The 25,275-nt window shown below is 42.3% G+C and overlaps 1 protein-coding gene across 2 annotated transcripts; it reads right to left on the bottom strand.

The window, feature by feature from the left end:
- Positions 1–2,290: 2,290 nt before the first annotated feature.
- Positions 2,291–24,751, bottom strand: SULT4A1 (sulfotransferase family 4A member 1). Of its 2 annotated transcripts, XR_008843208.1 has the most exons (8): positions 24,470–24,751; positions 15,584–15,714; positions 13,561–13,641; positions 11,453–11,579; positions 9,488–9,582; positions 8,879–9,017; positions 5,793–5,871; positions 2,931–3,067 (listed from the first exon to the last, which is right to left on the bottom strand). XR_008843208.1 is itself a non-coding variant. In XM_056517380.1 (7 exons), exons 1-7 carry the CDS (start codon positions 24,636–24,638, stop codon positions 2,955–2,957), a joined length of 855 nt encoding a protein of 284 aa, XP_056373355.1. In that variant the 5' UTR covers positions 24,639–24,747; the 3' UTR covers positions 2,291–2,954. The 2 variants fall into 2 exon arrangements, 1 of the variants encoding a protein (XP_056373355.1); XM_056517380.1 differs by lacking the exon at positions 5,793–5,871 and having other exon boundaries at positions 2,291–3,067; positions 24,470–24,747.
- Positions 24,752–25,275: the final 524 nt, after the last annotated feature.

Here is a 25,275-nt window from a genome sequence, read left to right as displayed (position 1 = left end):
GCTCTCTGCTGACATCTCTGCTTGTCTCGGGAACTGCACAGAGTAGAAGAGGTTTGCTATGGGGATTCGCTTCTACTCTGGACAGTTCCCGAGACAGGTGTCATCAGAGAGCAATTAGACAGAAAAGAACAACTCAACTTCAGCAGCTCGTAAGTACTGAAAGGATTGAAAAAATGAATAGAAGTAATTTACAAATCTGTTTAACATTCTGGAGCCGGTTGAGATATATATATATATAAAGTTTTTTCCTGGATAACCCCTTTAAGTTGTATAATGTATACACATATGGTAGAAAAACATATCTATTGTGCAGACCCTGGAGTGAGACATCATATGAAAATCATGTGGATAATATTTATTGTAACAGAATAAACTATGACATTAAGATACATTGAAACCTCTTGGAGAAGACCAAAATTGGTCTTCTATGGGAGTGGTCTTCTTAAAGAAACCCACCTCTATCCATAATATATATTCAATGCTACCTGTATGACCTCTAATAGTTTTGCTGATTTGCTGTCATATTCACTGTCTTCCACTAGATGGAGACATTTGCAATTTTTTTTTCCCCCTCTAGCTCTTTTTATTGCTATGAGAGGCGCTAGAGCAGTGTTTCCCAACCAGGGTTCCTCCAGCTGTTGCAAAACTACAACTCCCAGCATGCCCGGACAGCCAAAGGCTGTCCGGGCATGCTGGGAGTTGTAGTTTCGCAACAGCTGGAGGCACCCTGGTTGGGAAACACTGAGCTAGAGTAAAAAAAGATGTGTAAATGTCTCCATCTAGTGGACGATGGTGAATATGACACCAAATAAGCCAAACTATGAAAGGAATAAAATTTTTTTAATATATATATATATATATATATATATATATATATATATATATATATATATAAGGGATTATAGGCATTTTTTAAATATTGGCTTTGTTGCTATAAATTAAAAAGTTACAAGCAGTTGCCTATACTTAAATGGGTTGTTCAATAAAAAAAAAAACATTATTTCATATACCTATTAGTTTTTCCCCCCCATAAATACATTATTATAAGTCGTGTTCCGAAGCAGTTTTGCAGAAAAGTTACCAGGCTGTAACATGTAAATAAAGTTCTGCACAACTCCTTTTAGACTGGTGTTATAAGGATCCATTGTCGATCTGCATGCAAACCCAGGTACATCAGACACACACCAATGAGCTTCTATTTAAAAATCTTAATCCTTCCAGTACTCATCAGCTGCTGCATACTACAGGTGAAGTTGTGTAGTTCTTTTCTGTCTGACCACAGTGCTCTCTGCTGCCACCTCTGTTCGTGTCAGGAACTGTCGGGAGCAGGAGAGGTTTGCTATGGGGATCTGCTCCTACTCTGGACAGTTCCAGAGGTGTCAGCAGAGAGCACTGTGGCCAGACTGGAAAGAACTACACAACTTCCTCTGGAGCATACAGCAGCTCATAAGTACTGGAAGGATGAAGATTTTTTAATAGAAGTAATTTACAAATCTGTTTAACCCCTTAAAGGGGTACTCCGGGGGAAAACTTTTTTTTTTTTTAAGTCAACTGGTGCCAGAAAGTTAAACAGATTTGTAAATTATCAACTTAGAAGTGTAGGGAGAGCACACATGGGGGAACTATATCACCTGATGGCGTCTGCAGCGAGGTCCGCGGTGACCTCCAATAACAGTCTCCTGCGGGGTGCACGTACAAGAGATGAAGTATCAAATAGAACAACAATAGAAAACGTAGGTGCACTCACCGCAAGGTAACGACTGTCACATCTCGGTGTCCGGTATCGGGTAGCCGGTTCACGGCATTCGGCGCTGGTGCATGGTGGCGCTCAGAGGCAACGCCGGCAGTTTCGCACGAAAGTACGTGCTTCTTCCGGCCTCACCTTCGTGCGAAACTGCCAGCGTTGCCTCTGAAATCCGATCGTTGGGTAAGTTTTTTTTAGAGTTTACCTGATCTGTAATATAAACAGTGCTTGGCTACTGAATTTGTGAAGCGGAATTAGTGAAGGAAAATCGTCTTGAAAATTTTACGCCTGAAGAATGGCGTTGCTCATTCTTCAGGCGGAAATACTCGCGGAACACATTGCAGTCTATTGGAGACTGAAGTGTCCGCGCGGTCCTAGCGCCGACTGATTCAGCCAGTGCTCGCCGCGCTTGGAATCTCCGTGCGGAAATTTTCTGCCCGGACATTCCGCAGTGTGAACCTAGCCTAACAATGCTGTTATATACACCAGGGCGCCATTCTGTAACCCCCCCCAAAAAAATGAAAAAAAAAAAACAGAAACTCCATATTGATATATAAGATCAGTATTTTATTTAGATTGAATTATGACACAAACCATACAACCGATGCAACAACAAAGCCCTGAGATGCGTTTTACGCACAGCATTCAGCGTCGGCTGCCCCCTGCCGCCGACCGCCCGTCCGCTCCGTGACTGGGATCTGATTTATCAAAGATTCCGACAATAATCTCCATTGAAAAGCGCTAGAAAATACGACGAACTATATAACTTCACAAAGAGGAATAGATAAGAGAGTGTGCGCTCCCAGGACCTCCCCATATAGAGAATTCATTAAAGGGGATCAGCGGCTCCTGATCTATATCGGCGCCGACTGTCGCCGCCTGATAGAACAGCAGTCCCTGCTCCATAGCATTGAACAGTGTTTCCCAACCAGGGTGCCTCCAGCTGTTGCCAAACTACAACTCCCAGCATGCCTGGACAGCCGAAGGCTGTCCAGGCATGCTGGGAGTTGTAGTTTGGCAACAGCTGGAGGCACCCTGGTTGGGAAACACTGGCATAGAAGAAGATATAAGCAATGAAATACTGAGCGGCCTGGGAAAGGTTTCCTGGTGATAACATTACATGGAATTATTACAATATATTGTGCAGCAGGTATAAACAGAGGCCATAAAGCTCGTCTAGCTAATACATAGGGAGTAACGCATGCATTTCCTATAGGCTGAAGTCAAAGGTCACGTCGCATTTCCCCATCCGCTGTTTATACACCAGGTCGAATTTGTCGTTCATCGAGACGGTGAAGATGTCTTTCCACAGGCCGACCCGTCCTGAAAGGCAAAGAGAGAGCAAAGGGTTAAAAAAATAAATAAATAAATAAAAAATAAAATAGTAGTCAAATATCACCATTTTCTCCAGCATTTACAACAAGGTCCAGTAGGGGGCACAATAGTTATGGCCGATGCAGTAAAGATATTGAGGGAGATCTGTGTGGTAGAGGAAAACGTGGTGCCGTTGCCCATAGCAACCGATCAGATGGCTTCTTTCATTTTACAGAAACCTTTGTAAAAGTGAAAGTGAAAGTGAAAGTGCTCGGATTGGTTGCTATGGGCAACAGCACCATTTTTCACTCTACACAGGTTTTAATAGGTCTCCCCCTCCTCCATTCAGTTTATGTCTGGGCAGTAATGGTTCGCTTATATACCACAGCATAGGATATCATTAGAGAATAATGGAGAGGTTCTTGTGTATGCCTTGTGCTTAACTGGTGAATTTTCAGCCATATTGATTTTTATGAAGGAAAAGAAATAATTTCCTAAAGATGTGGAGTTTGATCACTGCAATTCACTTAAAGGGGTACTCCGGTGGGAAAAGGTTTTTTTTTTTATATATTTTTTTTAAATCAACTGGTGCCAGAAAGTTAAACAGATTTGTAAATTACTTCTATTAAAAAATCTTAATCCTTCCAGGACTTATTAGCGGCTGAATACTACAGAGGAAATTCTTTTCTTTTTGGAACACAGAGCTCTCTGCGGACATCATGACCACAGTGCTCTCTGCTGACATCTCTGTCCATTTTAGGAACTGTCCAGAGCAGCATATGTTTTCTATGGGGATTTTCTCCTACTCTGGACAGTTCCTAAAATGGACAGAGATGTCAGCAGAGAGCTCTGTGTTCCAAAAAGAAAAGAATTTCCGCTGTAGTATTCAGCAGCTAATAAATACTGGAAGGATTAAGATTTTTTAATAGAAGTCATTTACAAATCTGTTTAACTTTCTGGCACCAAAAAAAAAAAAAAAAAAAGTTTTCCACCGGAGTACCCCTTTAATGTGAACAAAATAATCACCTGGATAGAATTTAGCAAACAGAAGCCTAAAATGCTGGTGTCAGTTCACATTATGTGCAGTTTTGATGAGTTTTCTTATTCAAAATGTGTGTGTGTGTGTGTGTGTGTTTTTAGAGAGTCATGAGGTAAAATAGATGTGGCCCACATCACAATTGAGGTGTTTTATAAAGTTTTTATGGCTTTAGGCTGTGTTCACACATTGGCCTTCATTTACTATTGCAAACCCGACATGTTTTGTCTGGTTGTGCGCCAGATTCTGTCCCATTGCGGCAGAAATTCTGTCTGCGCCTGAATTGAATAAACTAACTCTCCATTTTGGTGAGGAAACCCGAAAAAGGGGTGTGGTCTCTGAAAAGGGGCGTGTTCCCGACATTATCACAAAAACCCAACATATTTACTAAGGTTTTTACAGAAAATGTGGTGGATTTCAGCTGAGGAAAACCCAACAGATCAGAACATGTGTAAAAAAAAAGCAAAGTGTAGGGAAAGTGGAAAATGTAGGGAAACCTTAGTAAATACTGTGGAAAATAAATTGTAGGGAATTAAAACCCACAAAGAAACCTACACAACACTCTTAGTAAATAAGGGCCATTGTGTTTTTACTGTATTTTTGACATGTTTTTCAAAGACTGTAATTTTCAAAAACTGTTGTACAATTTTTTTTTAATTACCGCAATTTGAGCAATAGCACTAAATAGCTTCATTTTTGCAGTGGAAAACTCAGCAAAAATGCAACATGTGAACACAGGCTAAGAGGAGGCGTATAACTACTATATATCCTTATCCCATAGAGATAGCAGCAGTATACAGATAGAGCTGGAAGGGAGGTGTATAACTACTTTATATATATCCTCATCCCATACTGATAGCAGCAGCAGTATACAGATAGAGCTAGAGGTTAGGTGTATAACTACTATATATCCTGATCCCATAGAGATAGGAGCAGCAGTATACAGATAGAGCTGGAGGAGAGGTGTATAACTAATATATATCCTGATCCCATAGAGACAGGAGCAGCAGTATACAGATAGAGCTGGGTGGGGATGCTTATGACTACCTTTTTACAGATTCCATAGAGATAGCAGTATACAGACAGAGCTGGAGGAGATGTCTATAACTACTATATACCCTGATCCCATAGAGATAGCAGCAGCAGCAGTATACAGATAGAGCTGAGAAACAGTTGAGCAGAATTCTGCGTGCAGCAGCCTCCACCGGAATCAGTGCTTAATGGCCGCATGGTCATTAAGCAGCATCCTATTGACTGGAATGCAGTTCCAGGTGGATTCCGGCAAAAGAATAAACATGTAAAATGTTTAGGTTGAGTCAGGAAGTTCCGCTACAGAAGTTCTGAAGAGTGCACAGTGCAGCAGAATCCTATAGAAAACAATGGGATGCTGTTGGAAGGGGAATTCCGTATTGTTCATGGGCACTACAGGAATTCTCCATATTTTGTAGAAATGCTTTTATTATTTTTCTTAGTGCAATAACTGAGCAGAAAATTGTCAGTGGTAGCAGGGGTGGATGTGTCCTGTATCTAAAGTCTTAGGCTTTCCGGGCATGCTGGGAGTTGTAGTTTTGCAACAGCTGGAGGAGCACACGTTGGGAAACACTGCTTTAAACCCTGCTAAAGAAAGGTGACATTTTCCTTTAAATATGACCGTACAGGCAGCGGAGCTGCAACCTGCATTATGAATGAGACACCCACCTGACGCCCGCTGTGTTCCTGTAACTGGGACACATGCAATGCAAGCTAATAAGGCTTCAGAATGAAAACAATCAATGGGCTAAAAGGAAGCAAAAAAAAAAAAAACAGGAATTGAACAAAAATAAGACAACTGAAAAGAAAATGGAGATAACGTAAATGATGCATGAAAGAAAGTATAAACATAAGCGTAAACCAAAATAACATAAAATGAACATAAATATAATTAACATAAAATTAATGTAAAAGGGGTACCTGGACACAGAATTGTTTTTATTATTAGCAGTAGGCACATTTAATATAAAAAACACAAAAAAATGCAGCAGCACTCCGATCCAGATGAAATGATGTTAGGCTTTATTCATCAAGTGAAAAAACACGCAACGCTTCGACCGTCTCACACGGTCTTTGTCAAGACCGTGTGAGACAGTCGAAACGTTGTGTGTTTTTTCACTAAGTCTAACATAATTTCATCTTGATCGGAGTGCTGCTGCATTTTGTTTGTCATTTTCTGAGCCCTACCTGGGCCGGACTAGCCTGCACCTGTACATGCTGTAAAGGAGTGTGGTTCTATACTTACCTGCCCTGATCCCACACAGCTGTTCTTCTGACATCTTTCAGTCCCCTCTAGTCACTGCTGTGGCCAGTGATTGACGTGTTTAAGAGTACCTATGGCCACTCCAAAAAATTTAGACCATTAAATAGGTTAGGGTGCCCTGATCACACTCCTTTTTACAGATTCTTCATATGCCCTTCAGTTCCCGAGATATAAGAGTTTATAGTTTGTCTGACAATTCAGTGAATAGTCAGATGGGTGGGACCTAATTTTAAATAAGGTGATGGATGGAAGTGTAAAGTTGGGGGTGTGTATTAGGCATACACACCCCTTAAAGGGGTACTCCGCTACTCAGCGTTTGGAACAAACTGTTCTGAATGATGGAGCCGGCAGCTCGAGACGTCATAGCTCCGCCCCCTCATTATGTCACACCCCGCCCCCTCAATGCAAGTCTATGGGAGGGGGCGTGACGGCCGTCACGCCCCCTCTCATAGACTTGCATTGAGGAGGCGGGGGCGTGACATCATGAGGGGACGGGGCGTGACATCACGAGCTCCCAGCACCGGCTCCAGCGTTCGGAACAGTTTGTTCCAAACGCTGAGCAGCGGAGTACCCCTTTAATGTTTAACATGCACACCCCCTGACTGTATAATCCCGCCTATCACTCCTATTTTTCATAGTAAGTTCACGCCCTTCTGACTATTACCTGATTAATCAGACAAACTATAAACCCTCATATCTTGGAAACGGAAGGGCGTATTAGAAAAATATTTAAAAAGCTGTGTGATCAGGGCACACTAAGCTTAGCAAAATCTCATGCTTTGGGAGTAACCGGAGGTCCTCTTTAACAGGAAACAGAGGTGAGAAGTGGGCACCGAGAAATGTCTAAACAGCAGCTGCAGGGGATCAGGGAAGCTGAGTATAGCTTCTTTTTATGTTTAATGTGCCAAATATAAAAAACATTTCTATCCCGGATAACCCCATTAAGCCATATTTACACAAAATTACCATAAACATAAATAATGGGGTTGTATGAGATTAAAAAAAATATAAAAAAAATGGCTGGAAACAGTGCCACTCTTCTGGTATTGTAGCTAAAGCCCTAGTTCCTTTTAGGACAGTTTTGACTGTCCACTTTATTAGGGCATATAGACCTTATAGAGGGGTTTCTCCTTTTCAGGACCCCTGGGGAAACTGCTGCAAAGAGTGGCTACTATTCTGTAGGTCTTGATTGGCCATTCATTTAAAAGGGTGCCATGTATTACCACATTTTTCCTGTAATGGCCACTGCAGAAAAAACTGTTGAGTAGCCAAGCACTGTTTATATTACATATCAGGTAAACTTTTAGATTTTCTAGCAAAACCTGCTGGTAGTAAGACACTTTTCCTGCAGTGAACATGACAGGAGAAATGTGGTATTGCATGGCATTAACTGAATTGAGTAGCCAAGCACTGTTTATATGACAGATCAGGCATAACTCTGAAATCCGATCGTTGGTTTTTTTTTTTTAGAGTTTATCTGATCTGTCATATAAACAGTGCTTGGCTACTCAATTCTGTTAGCGCCATGCAATACCACATTTCTCCTGTAGTGGCCACTGCTGGAAAAATGTCCTGCTGTCCATGGGATTCTCTAGAAAAATTATTGATTACTGGTGATCGTGGAAATGTGAGGTGTCACATAAATGTGCCACCTGCTTAAAGGAGTTATCCAGGGAAAAAAACATTTTTTTTTTATATCAACTGGCTCCAGAAAGTTAAACAGATTTGTAAATTACTTCTATTAAAAAATCTTAATCCTTCCAATAATTATCAGCTGCTGAAATTGAGTTGTTCTTTTCTGTCTGACAACAGTGCTCTCTGCTGACATCTCTGCTTGTCTCGGGAATGGTACAGAGTAGGAGAGGTTTGCTATGGGGATTTGCTTCTACTCTGGACAGTTCCTGAGACAGTTCCCTTCCCCAATATCGTGCCACACCCCTACCCCTTAATTCCCTGGTTGAACTTGATGGACAAATGTCTTTTTTCGACCGTACTAACTATGTAACTATGTAACTATGTGTCATCAGAGAGCACTTAGACAGAAAAGGACAACTCAACTTCGGCAGCTCATAAGTACTGAAAGGATTAAGATTATTAAATAGAAGTAATTTACAAATCTGTTTAACTTTCTGGAGCCAGTTCATTTAAAAAAAATTTAAAAAATTTAAGTTTTCCACCGGAGTACCCCTTTAACCCTTTAAGTGTCATGATCAATAGCGAGTTTTTTCCTGGATAACCCCTTTAACTTTTAATGCATTTTACTTATTATAGAGATATACTATGTACTGTATTATGGAATATGTAAACATGCAGAGCCTGGCAGAATTACAACATCTTCTACCATACATAACAGCAAAAGGAGATAAAAGACATTGCACCAAGACCACAGCAGAAATTTGAATGCAGCTCTGGATGCGATTGGAGAAAAAGCATGACGGTCACAAAACAAGGATGTGCTCATCTTGTAGACCTGTAGGTGCTCTATACTCACCCCTGCCGATAGGAAGCGCCTCTGCATTGCAGCACTGGTCGATTAGCTGGTGGCAATGTTCTACCGTGGACTCCAGCTGGGCTTTATCATATGATACACCCAGGAATCTCACCAGCTGCTCCACCATAGTGCCAAGGTCCTGGTAAGAAAAGCACAAGACACGTATAAGTGAAACCTCTCCAGTAGACCACCTATTTGAGAAGACCACCCCATTACCAGATTTTCATTTCGGCATTTATTATACATTCTTTGAGAAGTCCACCTCTTAGAAGACCACTTTTTTGTGCAATTTTGGGTGGACATCTCAAAGAGATCTTCACACACATTCTACAATATACTAAATACTATTCTAGGTTTCTAGATGGGGGGTAATTTTGGATGTGCCATGATGGGCGTACCATCGGTTGGCAGGCAGGACTGTTGAGTGTCAGCCATATTTGGCATATAGGGTTAGAAAAGGCATAACTTATAGGAGCACAGATGGCCACAATTCCCCACGGAATCTACAATGGTGGACATTTTGGCCAGATTTCCCAAAGTAGAGTCATGACCGGTCAACACAAGAACAACCTATAAAAGAACCATACATGGCCCATAACCCAGCCCCACCTTGTGCATATCTTCATACTTCAGAAAAAGTACATTCGAGTCCAAATGGTGATCCCAGAATTCTTGGACATGGTCAAACCATGAGCCATAGCCCACTGGAGAAGTTAAAGGAGACAAAAGATTAAGAATGATGAGTGTCATTGACCTCTGACCAGGACAAAGGCCCATCAGTCATGTATAAAATGGATTAGAACTATAACATGGCCCATAGATACTAAATGAGACACAAAAATCCTCTTTTGATCACACATACATGTAAAATATTGTCTGCCTGTTGCCGCCACTAGAGGGGGTGATCTGTATTCAGATGTACACCGCTCTTAGCAACCTACATACAGATTGGCCCCTTGTGGTGACTACAGACAGCAGACATTTTTATAAATATAGTTGGTGTAAATCATAGTAAATCTGCCAGGTTTCTAGAAGATAGGTCTCTGCTGGGCCCCACCCAGTTTAACCCCTTAGTAACCACCCAAACATGTTTTTAAATCGGATGGGCAGTCCCTGCATATAGAGTTAAAGGGGTATTCTGGTGGAAAACTTTTTTTTTTAAATCAACTGGTGCCAGAAAGTTAAACAGATTTGTAAATGACTTCTATTAAAAAATATGTATCCTTCCAGTACTTATTAGCAGCTGTATGCTACAGAGGAAATTATTTTCTTTTTGAATTTCTTTTTTTGCCTTGTCCACAGTGCTCTCTGCTGACACCTCTGTCCATGTCAGGAACTGTCCAGAGCAGCATAGGTTTGCTATGGGGATTTTTTCCTGCTCTGGACAGTTCCTGACACGGACAGAGATGTCAGCAGAGAGCACTGTGGACAATTTTTTTTTCCACCGGAGTACCCCTTTAAGTCACAAGCTAAGCCGACACTTGCCTGCAGTCCGATGGCAGTTTAGCCCTTTAGATATTGAGATCAATAGCGATAATAACATGTAGAAGGTGACTTGATAGGTGCCGCACCTGACAAGTCTCCAACCAAAATCGTGGGGTGCCAATTGGTTACTTTGTCAGCTGGAGGCTACACACACAGACTCTACTCATATAGCCTGCTACAGTACAAGGTCTCACAGATCAATCAGGACTAAAAAAAAAGTGTATATATTTTTTACAATTTTTTTTAATTTGAAGGAAATCTCACACATAACAAAAACATAGCAAATACACAAATGTAAACAAAAATAAATAAGTAATATAAGTATAATGTAAAGTATCACTGCATGCGAAATCGCCTGAGTTATTAAAATATAGTTATAAGACAAAACAAGAAAAAAAAAATATTAGACAAAAAAAAGTAAATCGCAAGAATTTCAGATTTTGGTTCACATCATATATCAGAAACAATTGAATAAAAGGTGATCAAAAAGTCCCATCTTAGCAGATAAAAACTACAAATTGTGGCACAAAAAATGAGGCGTTAAAAAAAAAGTTTTTATTTATTTTTTGTTCTTTTAAAGGAGTACTGTGGTGCAGGAACACTTATCCCCTATCCGAAGGATAGGGGATAAGTGTTCCTGCACCACAGTACTCCTTTAAAAGAACAAAAAAAAAAAAAGGGGGGGGGTCCGACTGCTGGGACTCCTCGTGATCTCCTGCATGGAACCTGGCTCTCCCCAGGAACAAAGCGTGTCGACCCCCACACGAAGCGGCAACACACACGCCCCTCCATGTATCTCTATGGGAGAGCCCGAGATACTATGTTTGTGTACCTCCGGCTCTTCCATAGAGATACATAGAGGGAACGTGTCAGCGGGGGTTGACGCGATTTGTTCCTGTGCAGGAGATGGCAGGGGTCCTGTGCAGGAGATGGGGGGGGGGGTCCCAGTGGTCAGACCCCCTTTGATTAGACGCTAATCCCATATCCTTTGGAAAGGGGATAAGTGTTCCTGCACCACAGTACTCCACAACAGATTTAGCAGTCTAATAATAAACATTTTTTATACATTTTAGAAAACCTTTTTCTCACATTTGTCATTCATGAATCTCCGGCAGAACTCCTGAAAAGTTCCCCTGTAGCTCATTGTCCTCAGGGAGCGGTGGAACTGGTAATAAGAAACTACGAGGTCTTTGGGATTACGAGCCATATAGATAACCTGGAATAGAAATGATATGGGCCGGGATTACAAATATTGTGAGACTACAGCCCACCGGGACCCCCAGGGATCTGCCAGTGCCAGGAAACCATGCAGTAAAGCTTCAGTTTTCCTGCGGCACCACCACAGGACAGGACAGGACAGGTCTCCATTTGATACTGACCAGAAATAGTAAGGACAACATCAGGGCTGGTGCAAGGATTTCTGCCACCATAGGAGAGAGGTAATTTTACTGTCAATTGACCCCCCCCCCCCCCCCCATTGGCTCTGTCCTTTGACACAACCTTACTACTGGGGTGACACACTGTAACAAACCCACTTCCCATGTAATCACCTACTTACTGGGGTGACACACTGTAACAAACCTCCTTCTCATGAAATCACCTACTTAATGGGGTGACACACTGTAACAAACCCCCTCCTCATGTAATCTCTTACTATTGGGGTGACACACTGTAACCAACCCTCTCCTCATGTAATCACCTTACGACTGGGGTGACACACTGTATCAAACCTCCTCCTCATGTAATCTTCTTACTACTGGGGTGACACACTCTAACAAACCCCCCTCCACATGTAATCTCCTTTCCTTACTACTGGGGTGACACACTGTAACAAACCTCCTCATGTAATCACCTTACTACTGGGGTGACACACTGTAACAAACCTCCTCCTCATGTAATCTCCTTACTACTGGGGTGACACACTATAACAAACCTCCTCCTCATGTAATCTCCTTACTATTGGGGTGACACACTATAACAAACCTCCTCCTCATGTAATCTTCTTACTACTAGGGTGACACACTGTAACAAACCTCCTCCTCATGTAATCTTCTTACTACTGGGGTGACACACTGTAACAAACCTCCTCCTCGTGTAATCTCCTTACTACTGGGGTGACACACTGTAACAAACCTCCTCCCCATGTAATTACCTTACTACTAAGGTGACACACTGTAACAACCCCCCTCCTCATGTAATCGTCTTACTACTGGGGTGACACACTGTAACAAACCTCCTCCTCATGTAATCTACTTACTACTGGAGTGACACTGTAACAAACCTCCTCCTCATGTAATCTCCTTACTACTGGGGTGACACACTGTAACAAACCTCCTTATGTAATCTCCTTACTACTTGGGTGACACACTGTAACAAACCTCCTCCTCATGTAATCTCCTTACTACTTGGGTGAAACACTGTAACAAACCCCCTCCTCATGTGATCACCTGCTACTGGGGTGACACACTGTAACAAACCTCCTCCTCATGTAATCTCCTTACTACTGGGGTGACACACTGTAACAAACCTCCTCCTCATGTAATCTCGTTACTACTGGGGTGACACACTGTAACAAACCCCCTCCTTATGTAATCTCCATACTACTGGGGTGACACACTGTAACAAACCTCCTCCTCATGTAATCTCCTTACTACTGGGGTGACACTGTAACAAACCTCCTTCTCATGTAATCTCCTTACTACTGGGGTGACACACTGTAACAAACCTCCTCCTTATGTAATCTCCTTACTACTTGGGTGACACACTGTAACAAATCTCCTCCTCATGTAATCTCCTTACTACTGGGGTGACACACTGTAACAAACCTCCTCATGTAATCTCCTTACTACTTGGGTGAAACACTGTAACAAACCCCCTCCTCATGTGATCACCTACTACTGGGGTGACACACTGTAACAAACCCCCTCCTCATGTAATCTCCTTACTACTGAGGTGACACACTGTAACAAACTTCTGCCTCAGGTAATTACCTTACTATTGGGGTGAAACACTGTAACAAACCCCCTCCTCACGCGACGATGGTTCAGATGCTGGCTAGTTACTAACGTTCTTGCAGCAGGCAGAGCGGCGACCCCATCAAGAGGACGCTCTAGGCGGCTGCCTATTTTGCCTATAAGCAGAACCGGCCCTGAACAACATTGAAAACACACGTTCCCCATTGGTTTCGGGATCCTCACCTTGGACTCTCCATTGTGCAGGTCTGTAGGCAGGAACTGGTATGGCAGGTGACTTTTTATAAGCCTAGGAGATGTCAGCTCCTGGAGAAAAGCAAATAGACATCAAATACTATATATATATATATATATATATATATATATATATATATATATATATAACAACATCACATAGATTAAAAAGATCAAGATCAATGGGGGAGATTAATCAAAACCTGTTGCCCATAGCAACCAATCAGATGGCTTCTTTTATTTTCCAGAGGCCTTGTTAAAAGTGAAAGCAGCAATCTGATTGGTTGCTAGGGGCAACTGGGTAACTTTTCTCTCCACAGGTTTTGATAAATCTCCCCCTTTGTGTGAAGAAACATCTTTTAGAACAGCACCACCCTTGTCTACAGGCTGTTTCTGGTATTGAATGAAGCATTAATGGCGCGTTCACAAGCTATTTGTTTTTGCGGGTTTTCCGCTGCGTATTTGAAAGGGGGCGGGCTCTTCTCGGGGGTCCGCAGCAGATTTTCGACGGAGGAATTTACGCTGCGGAAAATCCGCCGCAAGTCCCATTGAAGTCAGTAGGGACTACGTCAGATTTTCCGCAGCATAAATTCCTCCATGGAAAATCTGCTGCGGACCGCCGAGAAGAGCCCGCCCACTTGCAAATAAGCAGCGGAAAAACCGCAAGAACAAATAGTGTGTGAACGCAACCTAAAGGGGTACTCCACTGCTCAGCGTTTGGAACAAACTGTTCCGAACGCTGTAGTCGGGAGCTCGTTACATCATAGCCTTGCCCCCTCATGCCGTCACACCCCGCCCCCTCAATGCAAGTCTATGGGAGGCCCATAGACTTGCATTGAGGGGGCGGGGTGTGATGTCATGAGGGGGCTATGATGTCACGAGCTCCCGACGCCAACTCTAGCGTTCGGAACAGTTTTCTCTCCAATCGCTGAGCAGTGGAGTACCCTTTTAGGGTACGTTTACATGGGCGGATTACCTGCAGAATTTCCGCAGCGTATTTGCTGCGGAAAATCCTCAGCAGATAATGTGCTACCATTGAATTCAATGGGTCCGAAGGAAAATCTGCAAAACTGCCTCTCTTGCGGATTTTCTGATGACCCATTAAAGTCAATGGTAACAAAATCCGCTGCGGATTTTCCACAGCAAATACGCTGCAGAAATTCCACAGGTAATCCGCCCATGTGAACGTACCCTTAAAGAGAAAAGGTTTGAGCTATAATACTTGGCAAAGCCCAAAGATAATAATGGTGCATTTCTGGAAGATTCTCCTACCTACACCTTTTAACTCTCAATCCAGAGTGTCACAATAAATGGCGCAGATATTGGTGTTCGGAAATAATTCAATATAGAGGAATGAAGGGCGGCCATTTTTACTATTTTTTACTATTTAAAAAAAGGCATGGATGGTGGGAAAATTTGTCATTTATTTTACTGCAATTTTGGAAAATCACAATAGAAACATCCCAAAATGCTGTAAAAACGGGTGAAATTGAACTACAAAGTCAAAGTGTGAACAAAACCTTAAGACTTCAACTCTTCATACAGTAAAACACCTCAATTGTGATTATGGGTAAAAAAAAACAAAACTGTGATTATGGGTCAAATATTTTTCTGAAAAAAAAAAAAAAAAAAATATATATATAACATTTTGAGTAAGAAAACACATGAAAACTGCACATAATGTGAATTGACCCCAACCCAGTCTAATGAGTCCATCTAGCAGCCTAATTAGGTGATCAGGTGCAGTGATCAAATGCCACATCCTCTCTCGGCAAAGCCAGAGGATTTGTGAAACATGTAGGCAGCATTATCAAATCATTTCAGGGATGGATTTGCAGTCAGCAACGGCTGAAAACCCCATGTCTGCCACATCAGCTAAAATGGGTAAGCACTAGGCATGCACAAGAACCTCTCCATTATTCTCTATTAATAGTCTATGCTGCATGATCATGGTTGGCCCACTAGTGGGGTTGACCCCACTATATAATCTCAGCCCCCCCTAAGAAGAACATACCTTGATTATATCCAGACCGGGCTGTGGATACTCCAGGACAGGCAGCTGCTCATCGATGTTCATCAGTCCGATCTCATCAGGATCAGCGCCTTGACTTACTAAATACACTATTTCCTGCAACAAGCTGGTTCCTACAGGAGAATTAATCCAGACTTATTTTTTTTTTTTAATTATTATATTTGTTTATAAATCTAGTCACGTGTTAAAGTGGTACTCCACCCCTAGACATCTTATCCCCTATCCAAAGGATAGGCAATAAGATGGATGATCACCGGGGGGTCCAGCCGCTAGGACCCCCCCCCGCGCGCGCGATCGATCTCAGGCCTGGCACCCTGGTGTTCTCAACATTCATCACGTCCCCTCCATTAATGTCTATGGGAGATATATGGAGGGGGCATGACAGCTTTGGTCGCTCGTAATGTGGCACAGAGTGGAGTTTGCTCTGTGCATGTGGATTACTTGGGTGCCAGGCCGGACCCCCGCGATAAGACAATTTATACCCTATCCTTTGGATAGGGAAAAAGATGTCTAGGGGCAGAGTACCCCTTTAAAGGGTTTCACCCGTGGAAACCTTTTTTTTTGTTTTTTTAGATCAACTGGCACCAGAAAGTTAAACAGATTTGTAAATTACTTCTATTAAAAAATCTTAATCCTTCAAGTACTTTTTAGGGGCTGTATACTACAGAGGAAATGCTTTTCTTTTTGGATTTCTCTACTTCTGTCATGACCACAGTGCTCTCTGCTGACCTCTGCTGTCCATTTTAAGAACTGTCCAGAGCAGGAGAAAATCCCCAATGCAAACATATGCTGCTCTGGACAGTTTCTAAAATGGACAACAGAGGTCAGCAGAGAGCACTGTGGTCGTGACAGACATTTCCTCTGTAGTATACAGCCCCTAAAAAGTATTGGAAGGATTAACATTTTTTAATAGAAGTAATTTACAAATCTGTTAAACTTTCTGGCCCAAGTTGATTTAAAAAAATTTAAAATAAAAAAGTTTTCCACAGGAGTACCCCTTTAAGGTCTTCTCATAGACTTCAGGTCACTATCAGTCACCATAGACATCCTTTTTCAGATAGGAACCAGCAATCAGTGACAAACAGGTGATTTTGCTGGAAGTTGTGGCCAGCAAGACACTGCCCCTGCTGGAGAAATGTGGAATTACATGGCAGCCATTCAAATGAATCTTGGCGGCTCAATGTTCTGGCTGATACAGGGGGTACTAAATGGAACCCCCCCCCCCCCCCCTTTATGTTGTGTTCGTAAACCCTAACAAGGCATCTGGACAAGGGTAAGGCTGCATTCACACCACGTTTTTGCAATACAGTTCCTGTATCAGATTTTTGATGAAAAACGGATTCCTCAAAACCTGATTAAACTGTATAAAAACGTGTGTACAAATTTTAACCCGTATACGGTTTGAAAAATGATGTCCGGTTGCATCCGTTTTTTAAGAAAACAAAGTGTACGTTTCTAACTTTTCCCTCCATTATGAATAAAGTTTCACTTGTTTGATTGAAATTCCAAGAAAAAAAACTGTGCAAAGTCAAAAACCGTATGGTGAAAACCGTATGGAACCGTACACACATACGGATCTGTACGGTTCCCATTGACTCCCATGTTGAAAAAAAAACGTACACGGTTTAATACAGTTTTTCACCAGGACCAAAAACCGTGGTTCACACTACGTTTTTGCCATACTGCTTTCAATCCGTTTTTCTAAAGAAAACCGTATGGCAAAAAACGGATGGAACAGTATGGGAAAAAGTAAACCGTATGCGTTTTTAAACCGTATACTGTTTTTAAAAGTGCATACATTTCCGTCAGTTTTTATAGAAAAAAAAACCATACGTTTTTGTAAATTTTGTCCATTTTTAATGGGAGGGGTCTTGGGTGGGGACTTTAGGATTCAAATGCTCATGTGCAAAATTAAAACCGTACACGTTTTCCCGTATGGAACCGTATACATGTGCGTTTCCCATTGACGTCCATGTAAAAAAAAAATGTATGCGGTTGCAGTATGCAAAAAACGTATGCGGTTGACCACGATTTTGTCTCCGGTTTAAAAACCGTACTGCAACCGCATACGTTTTTTTTAACATGGACGTCAATGGGAAACGCACATATATACGGTTCCATACGGTAAAGCTTATACAGTTTTTACTTTGCACATGCGCATTTGCATCCTAAAGTCCCCACCCAAGACCCCTCCCATTAAAAATGGACAAAATTTTCAAAAACTTATGGTTTTTTTTCTATAAAAACTGACGGAACTGTATGCACTTTTAAAAACAGTATACTGTTTAAAAACGCATACGGTTTACTTTTTTCCCATACTGTTCCATCCGTTTCTTTGCCATACGGTTTTCTTTAGAAAAACGGATTGAAAACAGTATGGCAAAAACGTAGTGTGAACCCAGCCGTAGGCTGCAGTTTTGGGTACGGAAAAAAAACTGACAAAACCGTACAGGATGCAAAACGGACACAAACTGATGCATCTTTTGGCATACGGTTTTCAATACGGTTCCATACGGTTTTCACATAGAAAACGTCTACGGGAACTGTATTGTAAAAACGTGGTGTGAACCCGGCCTTAAGATTATGAGTTCTTACAGCTTACTTGACGTGTCCTCTTGGATTCAGAATGCGCTTATGTAACGTTCCTCCTGGTGGAGACATTTTCAGGACAAATCATATGATTGAAGTCGAATTCTAGAATTAGGAAACTAATGGAGACGATTCCTCGTACATATGGGGGAGATTTATCAAAACCTGTCCTGGGGAAAAGTTGCCCAGTTGCCCATAGCAACCAATCAGATCGCTTCTTTCATTTTTAACAAGGCCTCTGCAAAAAGAAAGAAGCGATCTGATTGGTTGCTATGGGCAACTGGGCAACTTTTCCTTTGCACAGGTTTTGATAAATCTCCCCCATGGGCCTGACATTGGTTACGATCCCTTAAAAAAAACTTAAAGGGGTACTCCGCTAGAATTATTATTGTTTTTCTTTTTTTTTTTTTTTATCAACTGGTGCCAGAAAGTTAAACAGATTTGTAAATGACTTCTATTTAAAAATCTTAATCCTTCCAGTACTTATCAGCTGCTGTATGCACCACAGGAAGCTATTTTCTTTTTGAATTTCCTTTTCTGTCTGACCACAGTGCTCTCCGCTGACTAGAGATGAGCGAACTTACAGTAAATTCGATTCGTCACGATCTTCTCGGCTCGGCAGTTGATGACTTATCCTGCATAAATGAGTTCAGCTTTCAGGTGCTCCGGTGGGCTGGAAAAGGTGAATACAGTCCTAGGAGACTCTTTCCTAGGACTGTATCCACCTTTTCCAGCCCACCGGAGCACCGGAAAGCTGAACTAATTTATGCAGGATAAGTCATCAACTGCCGAGCCGAGAAGTTCATGACGAATCGAATTTACTGTAAGTTTGCTCATCTCTACTGCTGACACCTCTGTCCATGTCAGGAACTGTCCAGAGTAGGACCAAATTCCCACAGAACAGGGACAGTTCCTGACATTAACAGAGGTGTCAGCAGAGAGCACTGTGGTCAGTCAGAAAGGAAATTCAAAAAGAAAGCTACAGCAGCTGATAAGTACTGGAAGGATTAAGATATTTAAATAGAAGTAATTTACAAAACTGTTTAACTTTCTGGCACCAGTTGATTAAAAAAAAATGTTTTCCAGTGGAGTACCCCTTTAACCAAAGTTCTGAAGGACTTCAACCACCCAAACTGTGGACATCTAGATGTTGCAAAACTACAACTTCCAGCATGCCCGGACAGCCAACGGCTGTCCGGGCATGCTGGAGGTTGTAGTTTTGCAACCGCCGGAGGTCCACTGAGGTCATGAGGTCACTGGTCTTGGATGGTTGATGTCCTTCACAACTTTGGTTGAACTTCCTTTAGGGATCGTGAACAATGGGGGAGATTTATCAAAACCTGTCCAGAGGAAAAGTTGCCCAGTTGCCCATAGCAACCAATCAGATGGCTTCTTTCATTTTTCAGAGGCCTTGTTGAAAATGAAAGCAGCGATCTGATTGGTTGCTATGGGCAACTGGGCATCTTTTCCTCTGCACAGGTTTTGATAAATCTCCCCCCCTTATATTTTGTTGAATATTCATAATTTATTTCTTATTTATGTCCAGGAAGACAGACATTACGAAACTGGCGGCAGCTTGGTGACGTTCGGCATCACCGGATGTCTCATCACTTATTCATATCCATTTACATGATCCAAGACTTGTCCAGATGCCATCAGTGCACATACTATGTACAAAGGAAGTTAACCCTTAAAGGACACTGGACCTAACTGTGCACCCTGGTGCGCTGGTCCTTAAATGGGCACTGTCAGATACAAAAACTTTTGATATGTTGTAAAGCATGTATAACCAATAGGTTTTGTAATTGCTTTCATAAAAAAAAAATTCAGTATTTCATACTGAAAAAGCCAGTCAAACAACTGCCCCCCCCCCCCCTGCCTGCTTGGACACATACTAGCCCTGCTGTGTCCATGAGTCATCACCTACGTCATGGACACACTTCCTTGATTGACAGCTGTGAGCGCAGGGAAATATCCTCCCACTGTCAGCTTGTGTCCGGTACTGTCAGTGAGGACAAGCTGGGAGTTGTAGTTTTGCTAATGCTAGGGGAGATGTGAGCAGACAGCATACTGAGGGAGGGGGCGGAGACCTGCACAGTGAGGCCACGCCCCCTCCCTTTGAGAGGAATTCAGACTAGTGAGCTAAATTAAAAGTGTAATAAAAAAATAAATAAAGGTGCTAGACACATAAAAATTAGATGTACATGGTCAGGATTAGGTACTGAGTGATATATATTTAAAAAAATGTTTTTTTGTTGGATCTGACGGGTACGCTTTAAGGCACCACGGCGTACGTTTACGTCCTGAGCACCATTGTCTCTATGAAGCGATCCCGACGATGTCTGTCCTTAAAGGGGTACTCTGATGGAAAACAAATGTTTTCAAATCAACTGGTGCCAGAGAGTTAAACAGATTTGTAAATTACTTCTATTTAATAATCTTAATCCTTCCAGTACTTATCAGTTGCTGTATGCTCCAGAGGAAGTTGTGTAGTTCTTTTGTGTCTGACCACAGTGCTCTTTGCTGCCACCTCTGTCTATGTCAGGAACTGTCAAGAACAGGAGAAATTTGCTATGGGGATTTGTTTTTACTCTTGACAGTTCCTGACACAGACAGAGGTGTCAGCAGAGAGCACTGTGGTCAGACTGGAAAGAACTACACAACTTCCTCTGTAGCATACAGCAATTGATAAGTACTGGAAGAATATTAAATTGAAATAATCTGGCACCAGTTGATTTGAAAAAAAAAAAAAAAAAAAAACACCGGAGTACCCCTTTAACCCCTTAAGGACTCAGCCCATTTGGACCTTAAGGACTTAAGGAATTTTATTTTTACGTTTTCGTTTTTTCCTCCTCCCCTTAAACAAATCATAACTCTTTTATATTTTCATCCACAGACTAGTATGAGGGCTTGTTTTTTGCGTGACGAGTTGTCCGTTGTAATGCCATCACTCACTTTACCATAAAATGTATGGCGCAACAAAAAAAAATACTATTTGTGTGGGGAAATTAAAAAGAAAACCGCAATTTTGCAAATTTTGGAAGGTTTTGTTTTCACGCCGTACAATTTATGGTAAAAATGACATGTGTTTTTTATTCTCTGGGTCAATACGATTAAAATGATACCCATGATAATATACTTTTCTATTACTGTTGCGCTTAAAAAAAATCGCAAACTTTTTAACCAAATTAGTACGTTTAAAATCCCCCTATTTTGAAGACCTAAAACTTTTTCATTTTTCCATATAAGCGGCGGTATGAGGGCTCATTTTTTGCGCCGTGATCTGTACTTTTTATTAATACCATATTTGCTTATACAAAACTTTTATTACATTTTTTATTAATTTTTTTTTTGGAATAAAATGTTATAAAAAAAGCAGCAATTTTGGACTTTTTTTTTTTTTACGTTCACGCCGTTCACCGTACAGGATCATTTACATTTTATTTTAATAGTTCAGATATTTACGCACGCGGTGATACCAAATATGTATATAAAATAATTTTTTTACACTTTTTGGGGGTAAAATGGGTAAAATGGGACAATTTACGTTTTTATTGGGGGAGGGTTTTTTTCACATTATCTTTACTTTATTTTTTTACTTTTATTTTTACACTTTAATAGTCCCCATAGGGGACTATTTAAAGCAATCACTCGATTGCTAATCCTGTTCAGTGCTATGTATAGGACATAGCACTGATCAGGGTTATCGGTGATCTTCTGCTCTGGTCTGCGGGAAGGCAGATCAGAGCAGAAGACTCCCGCAAGGCAGCGGAGGCAGGTGAGGGGACCTCCATCTGCTGTGCAGGATGATCAGATCGCCGCGGCAGCGCTGCGGGCGATCCGATCATCCTGTTAAGTGACCGCGATCCTGCAGATGCCGTGATCGGTATTGATCACGGCATCTGAGGGGTTAATGGCGGACATCGGCGGGATCGCGGGTGTCCGCCATTACCGGTGGGTCCCTGGCTGCTATGCACAGCCGGGACCTGCCATGCATGATGCCGGCATCGCTCCGATGCCCGTGGTTATGCTCAGGACATAAATGTACGTTCTGGTGCGTTAAGTACCACGTCACCAGGACGTACATTTACATCCTGCGTCGTTAAGGGGTTAACTCCTTAAAGGGGTACTCCGGTGAAAACCTTTTTTCTTTTAAATCAACTGGTGGCAGAAATTTAAACATATTTGTAAATTACTTCTATTAAAAAATCTTAATCCTTCCTGTAGCTGCTGAATGCTACAGAGGACATTCTTTTCTTTTTGGAATGCTCGCTGATGACATCACGAACACAGTTCTCTTTGCTGACGTTATTATAATAATAATAACACTTTATTTATTGTTGTCCTTAGTGAGATTTGAACCCAAGTCCCCAGCACTGCAAGGCAGCAGTGCTAACCACTGAGCCACCATGCTGCCCTTAGCATACATCTGCTATGCATGGTTGCTAAATTGGACAGAGATGTCAGCAGAGAGCACTATGTTCGTGATGTCATCAGTGTTCCAAAAAGAAAGGAATCTCCTCTGTAGCATTCAGCAGCTAATAAGTACTGGAAGGATTAAGATTTTTTTAATAGAAGTATTTTACAAATATGTTTAACTTTCTGCCACCAGTTGATTTAAAAGAAAAAAGGTTTTCACCGGAGTACCCCTTTTCAATAGCGATCAGAACACTAATGTTGGGTTCACATAAATGAAATATCTGGCTCATAGACGGCAATGCATCTCTGAATGGATTCTACCAATGAACATTTATGTAATGTCCGTCAGTTTCCTTCAGTGTCCCCTGGGCCTCCCTTGCACTTGTTTCCCCCCTGTACATATGTTCTGCAGTGTAATGTGTTAAAAAAGGTAATGTTGCTTTAAGAGTTATACCATGTGATATGTCATGTGATTGTTACCCAGGAGGTACCAGTGACCAGGTGATCCCAGGGGTGACCTATGGGTTCCCTGCTAGTCTCCTCCATATAAGCCCTGGGCACCTTACGAGATGTGGAGTGGCTGCGGACACCTCATTGTTGCACTTGGTGGAGTGTAACCCATTTTGGTAAGCTTGACATCCACCTGAGCTATTTTTGTGCAACAACGGTATCACACTACGGAGCGCTGTCTGTCTTTTGTCTTAATAGAGTCAAATGGGCACTAGCTTAAAGCTAATAATAGAGTGAAATGGGCACTAGCCTAAGGCTATTCATAGAATCATATAGGCAAATACCTAAATCTAGTCATAGAGCCAAATGGGCACTAGCCTAAAGCTAGCCATAGAGCCCAATGGACACTAACCTAAAGCTAGCCGTAGAGTCCAATGGACACTAACCTAAAGCTAGCCATAGAGTCCAATAGACATTAACCTAAAGCTATTCATAGAGTCCAATGGACACTAACCTAAAGCTAGCCATAGAGTCCAATGGACACTAACCTAAAGCTAGCCGTAGAGTCCAGTGGGTAATTACCTAAAGCTACTCATAGAGCCAAATGGACACTAGCCTAAAGCTAGCCATAGAGCCCAATGGACACTAACCTAAAGCTAGCCGTAGAGTCCAATGGACACTAACCTAAAGCTATTCATAGAGTCCAATGGACACTAACCTAAAGCTAGCCATAGAGTCCAATGGACACTAACCTAAAGCTAGCCATAGAGTCCAATAGACATTAACCTAAAGCTAGCCATAGAGTCCAATGGACACTAACCTAAAGCTAGCCATAGAGTCCAATAGACATTAACCTAAAGCTAGCCATAGAGTCCAATGGACACTAACCTAAAGCTAGCCATAGAGTCCAATAGACATTAACCTAAAGCTAGCCATAGAGCCAAATGGGCACTAACCTAAATCTACTCATATACTGTAATTAAATGAGCACTAGCCTAAAGCTACTCAGAGCCAAATGGGCACTAACCTAAAGCTAGCCCTACATGGTACAGCCTTCGGCTGTCTGGGCATGCTGGGAGTTGTAGTTTTGCAACAGCTGGAGGCACCCTGGTTGGGAAACACTGGACTAAGTGCATCATCCTCCAGAGCGCTAGGATTGCAGAGGTTAAGCATAACACTGATGTCACTGCCTGGGGGCATATCCCTGCTGGTGTAGTGGGTGCCCTCACCCCCAGTGCCCCCCCCCTGTGCCCACCCAGATCTCCTTGTATTCCATCATGACATCTGCTGCAATGAAAGTTTCCATGTCTCATTCTGCAGACAGACTGCACCCACCCACTGTGCCCACCTAATGCAGACTATGGGCAGTGCCCGGGCACATTAACCCCTCCCAGGCTGTTTTGCACTCACCTGATTTGGGATAGGTAACAATCCAGATGTCATTCTCCCTTACAGGGAAGTCTGCGATCTCCTCCATCTTCCCTCTGCAGAAGGGGGGTAACCTGATGCCATTGTATTCAAAGTACTTGCTCTCAAACTCGCAAGGAGTGCTGGGGGTCTCTGCCTCACTCTCTGCCATGCTGAGGGGGTGCAGGGGGCGAGCAGCAGCAGCAGCAGGTGAAGGCTATCCTGGGGGGGATGCAGGATGCTGGGGTGATGTAATGCGATGCTGAGGCTGCAGCAAGCCCTTCTCTCTACCCCCATCTAGTGGCCGCTAGACGCCAGCGCGGGTCGGGGGATCTAGAGCGCAGGCGCAGCACTCCCTGCTCTGTAATGATGGCACTTTGGGGAATTGTCATAGGAGATGCCTGATGTATGTGAATGGAGAACACAAGCTCCATAATTCTATAATTGCAGATGTCTGCTCTTTCCATCTGGTGTTTGTTAAGTGCAATGTAATGTATTACCTGTCTGCAGCAGGGGGCAGGGCAGCTGGCATCACCAGGGGTGCACTTACTTATGATTAGGGGTGTTCTGCGAGATGTATATATATCTGTAATAAGAAATAAATGTAGGGAACTGGTGATTGCTCTTATCCCAGGTGTATTATGATGTTCTGCAGCAGCCAAGTTATGTGTTATGATGTTCTGCAGCAGCTGTGGTGTATATTATGATGTCCTTCAGCAGCTGTGGCGTATATTATGATGTCCTTCAGCAGCTGTGGTGTATATTATGATGTTCTGCAGCAGCTGTGGTGTATATTATGATGTTCTGCA

Source organism: Hyla sarda, chromosome 4 (genome assembly GCF_029499605.1).
Source record: "Hyla sarda isolate aHylSar1 chromosome 4, aHylSar1.hap1, whole genome shotgun sequence".
In the NCBI taxonomy this organism is placed as follows: Eukaryota; Metazoa; Chordata; class Amphibia; order Anura; family Hylidae; genus Hyla; species Hyla sarda.
Note: the sequence above shows the minus strand (reverse complement) of the source record. Positions and strands in the feature narration are given on the sequence as shown.

Excerpts from the sequence above, each read along its gene's own strand:
- SULT4A1 (XM_056517380.1), bottom strand. The coding sequence starts at position 24,638 with ATGGCAGAGAGTGAGGCAGAGACCCCCAGCACTCCTTGCGAGTTTGAG. Across the intron at positions 15,715-24,469 it reads TGTTACCTATCCCAAATCAG|GAACCAGCTTGTTGCAGGAA; the intron begins GTGAGTGCAAAA and ends ATTCTCCTGTAG. Across the intron at positions 9,018-9,487 it reads AGTATGAAGATATGCACAAG|GACCTTGGCACTATGGTGGA; the intron begins GTGGGGCTGGGT and ends TTTTCTTACCAG.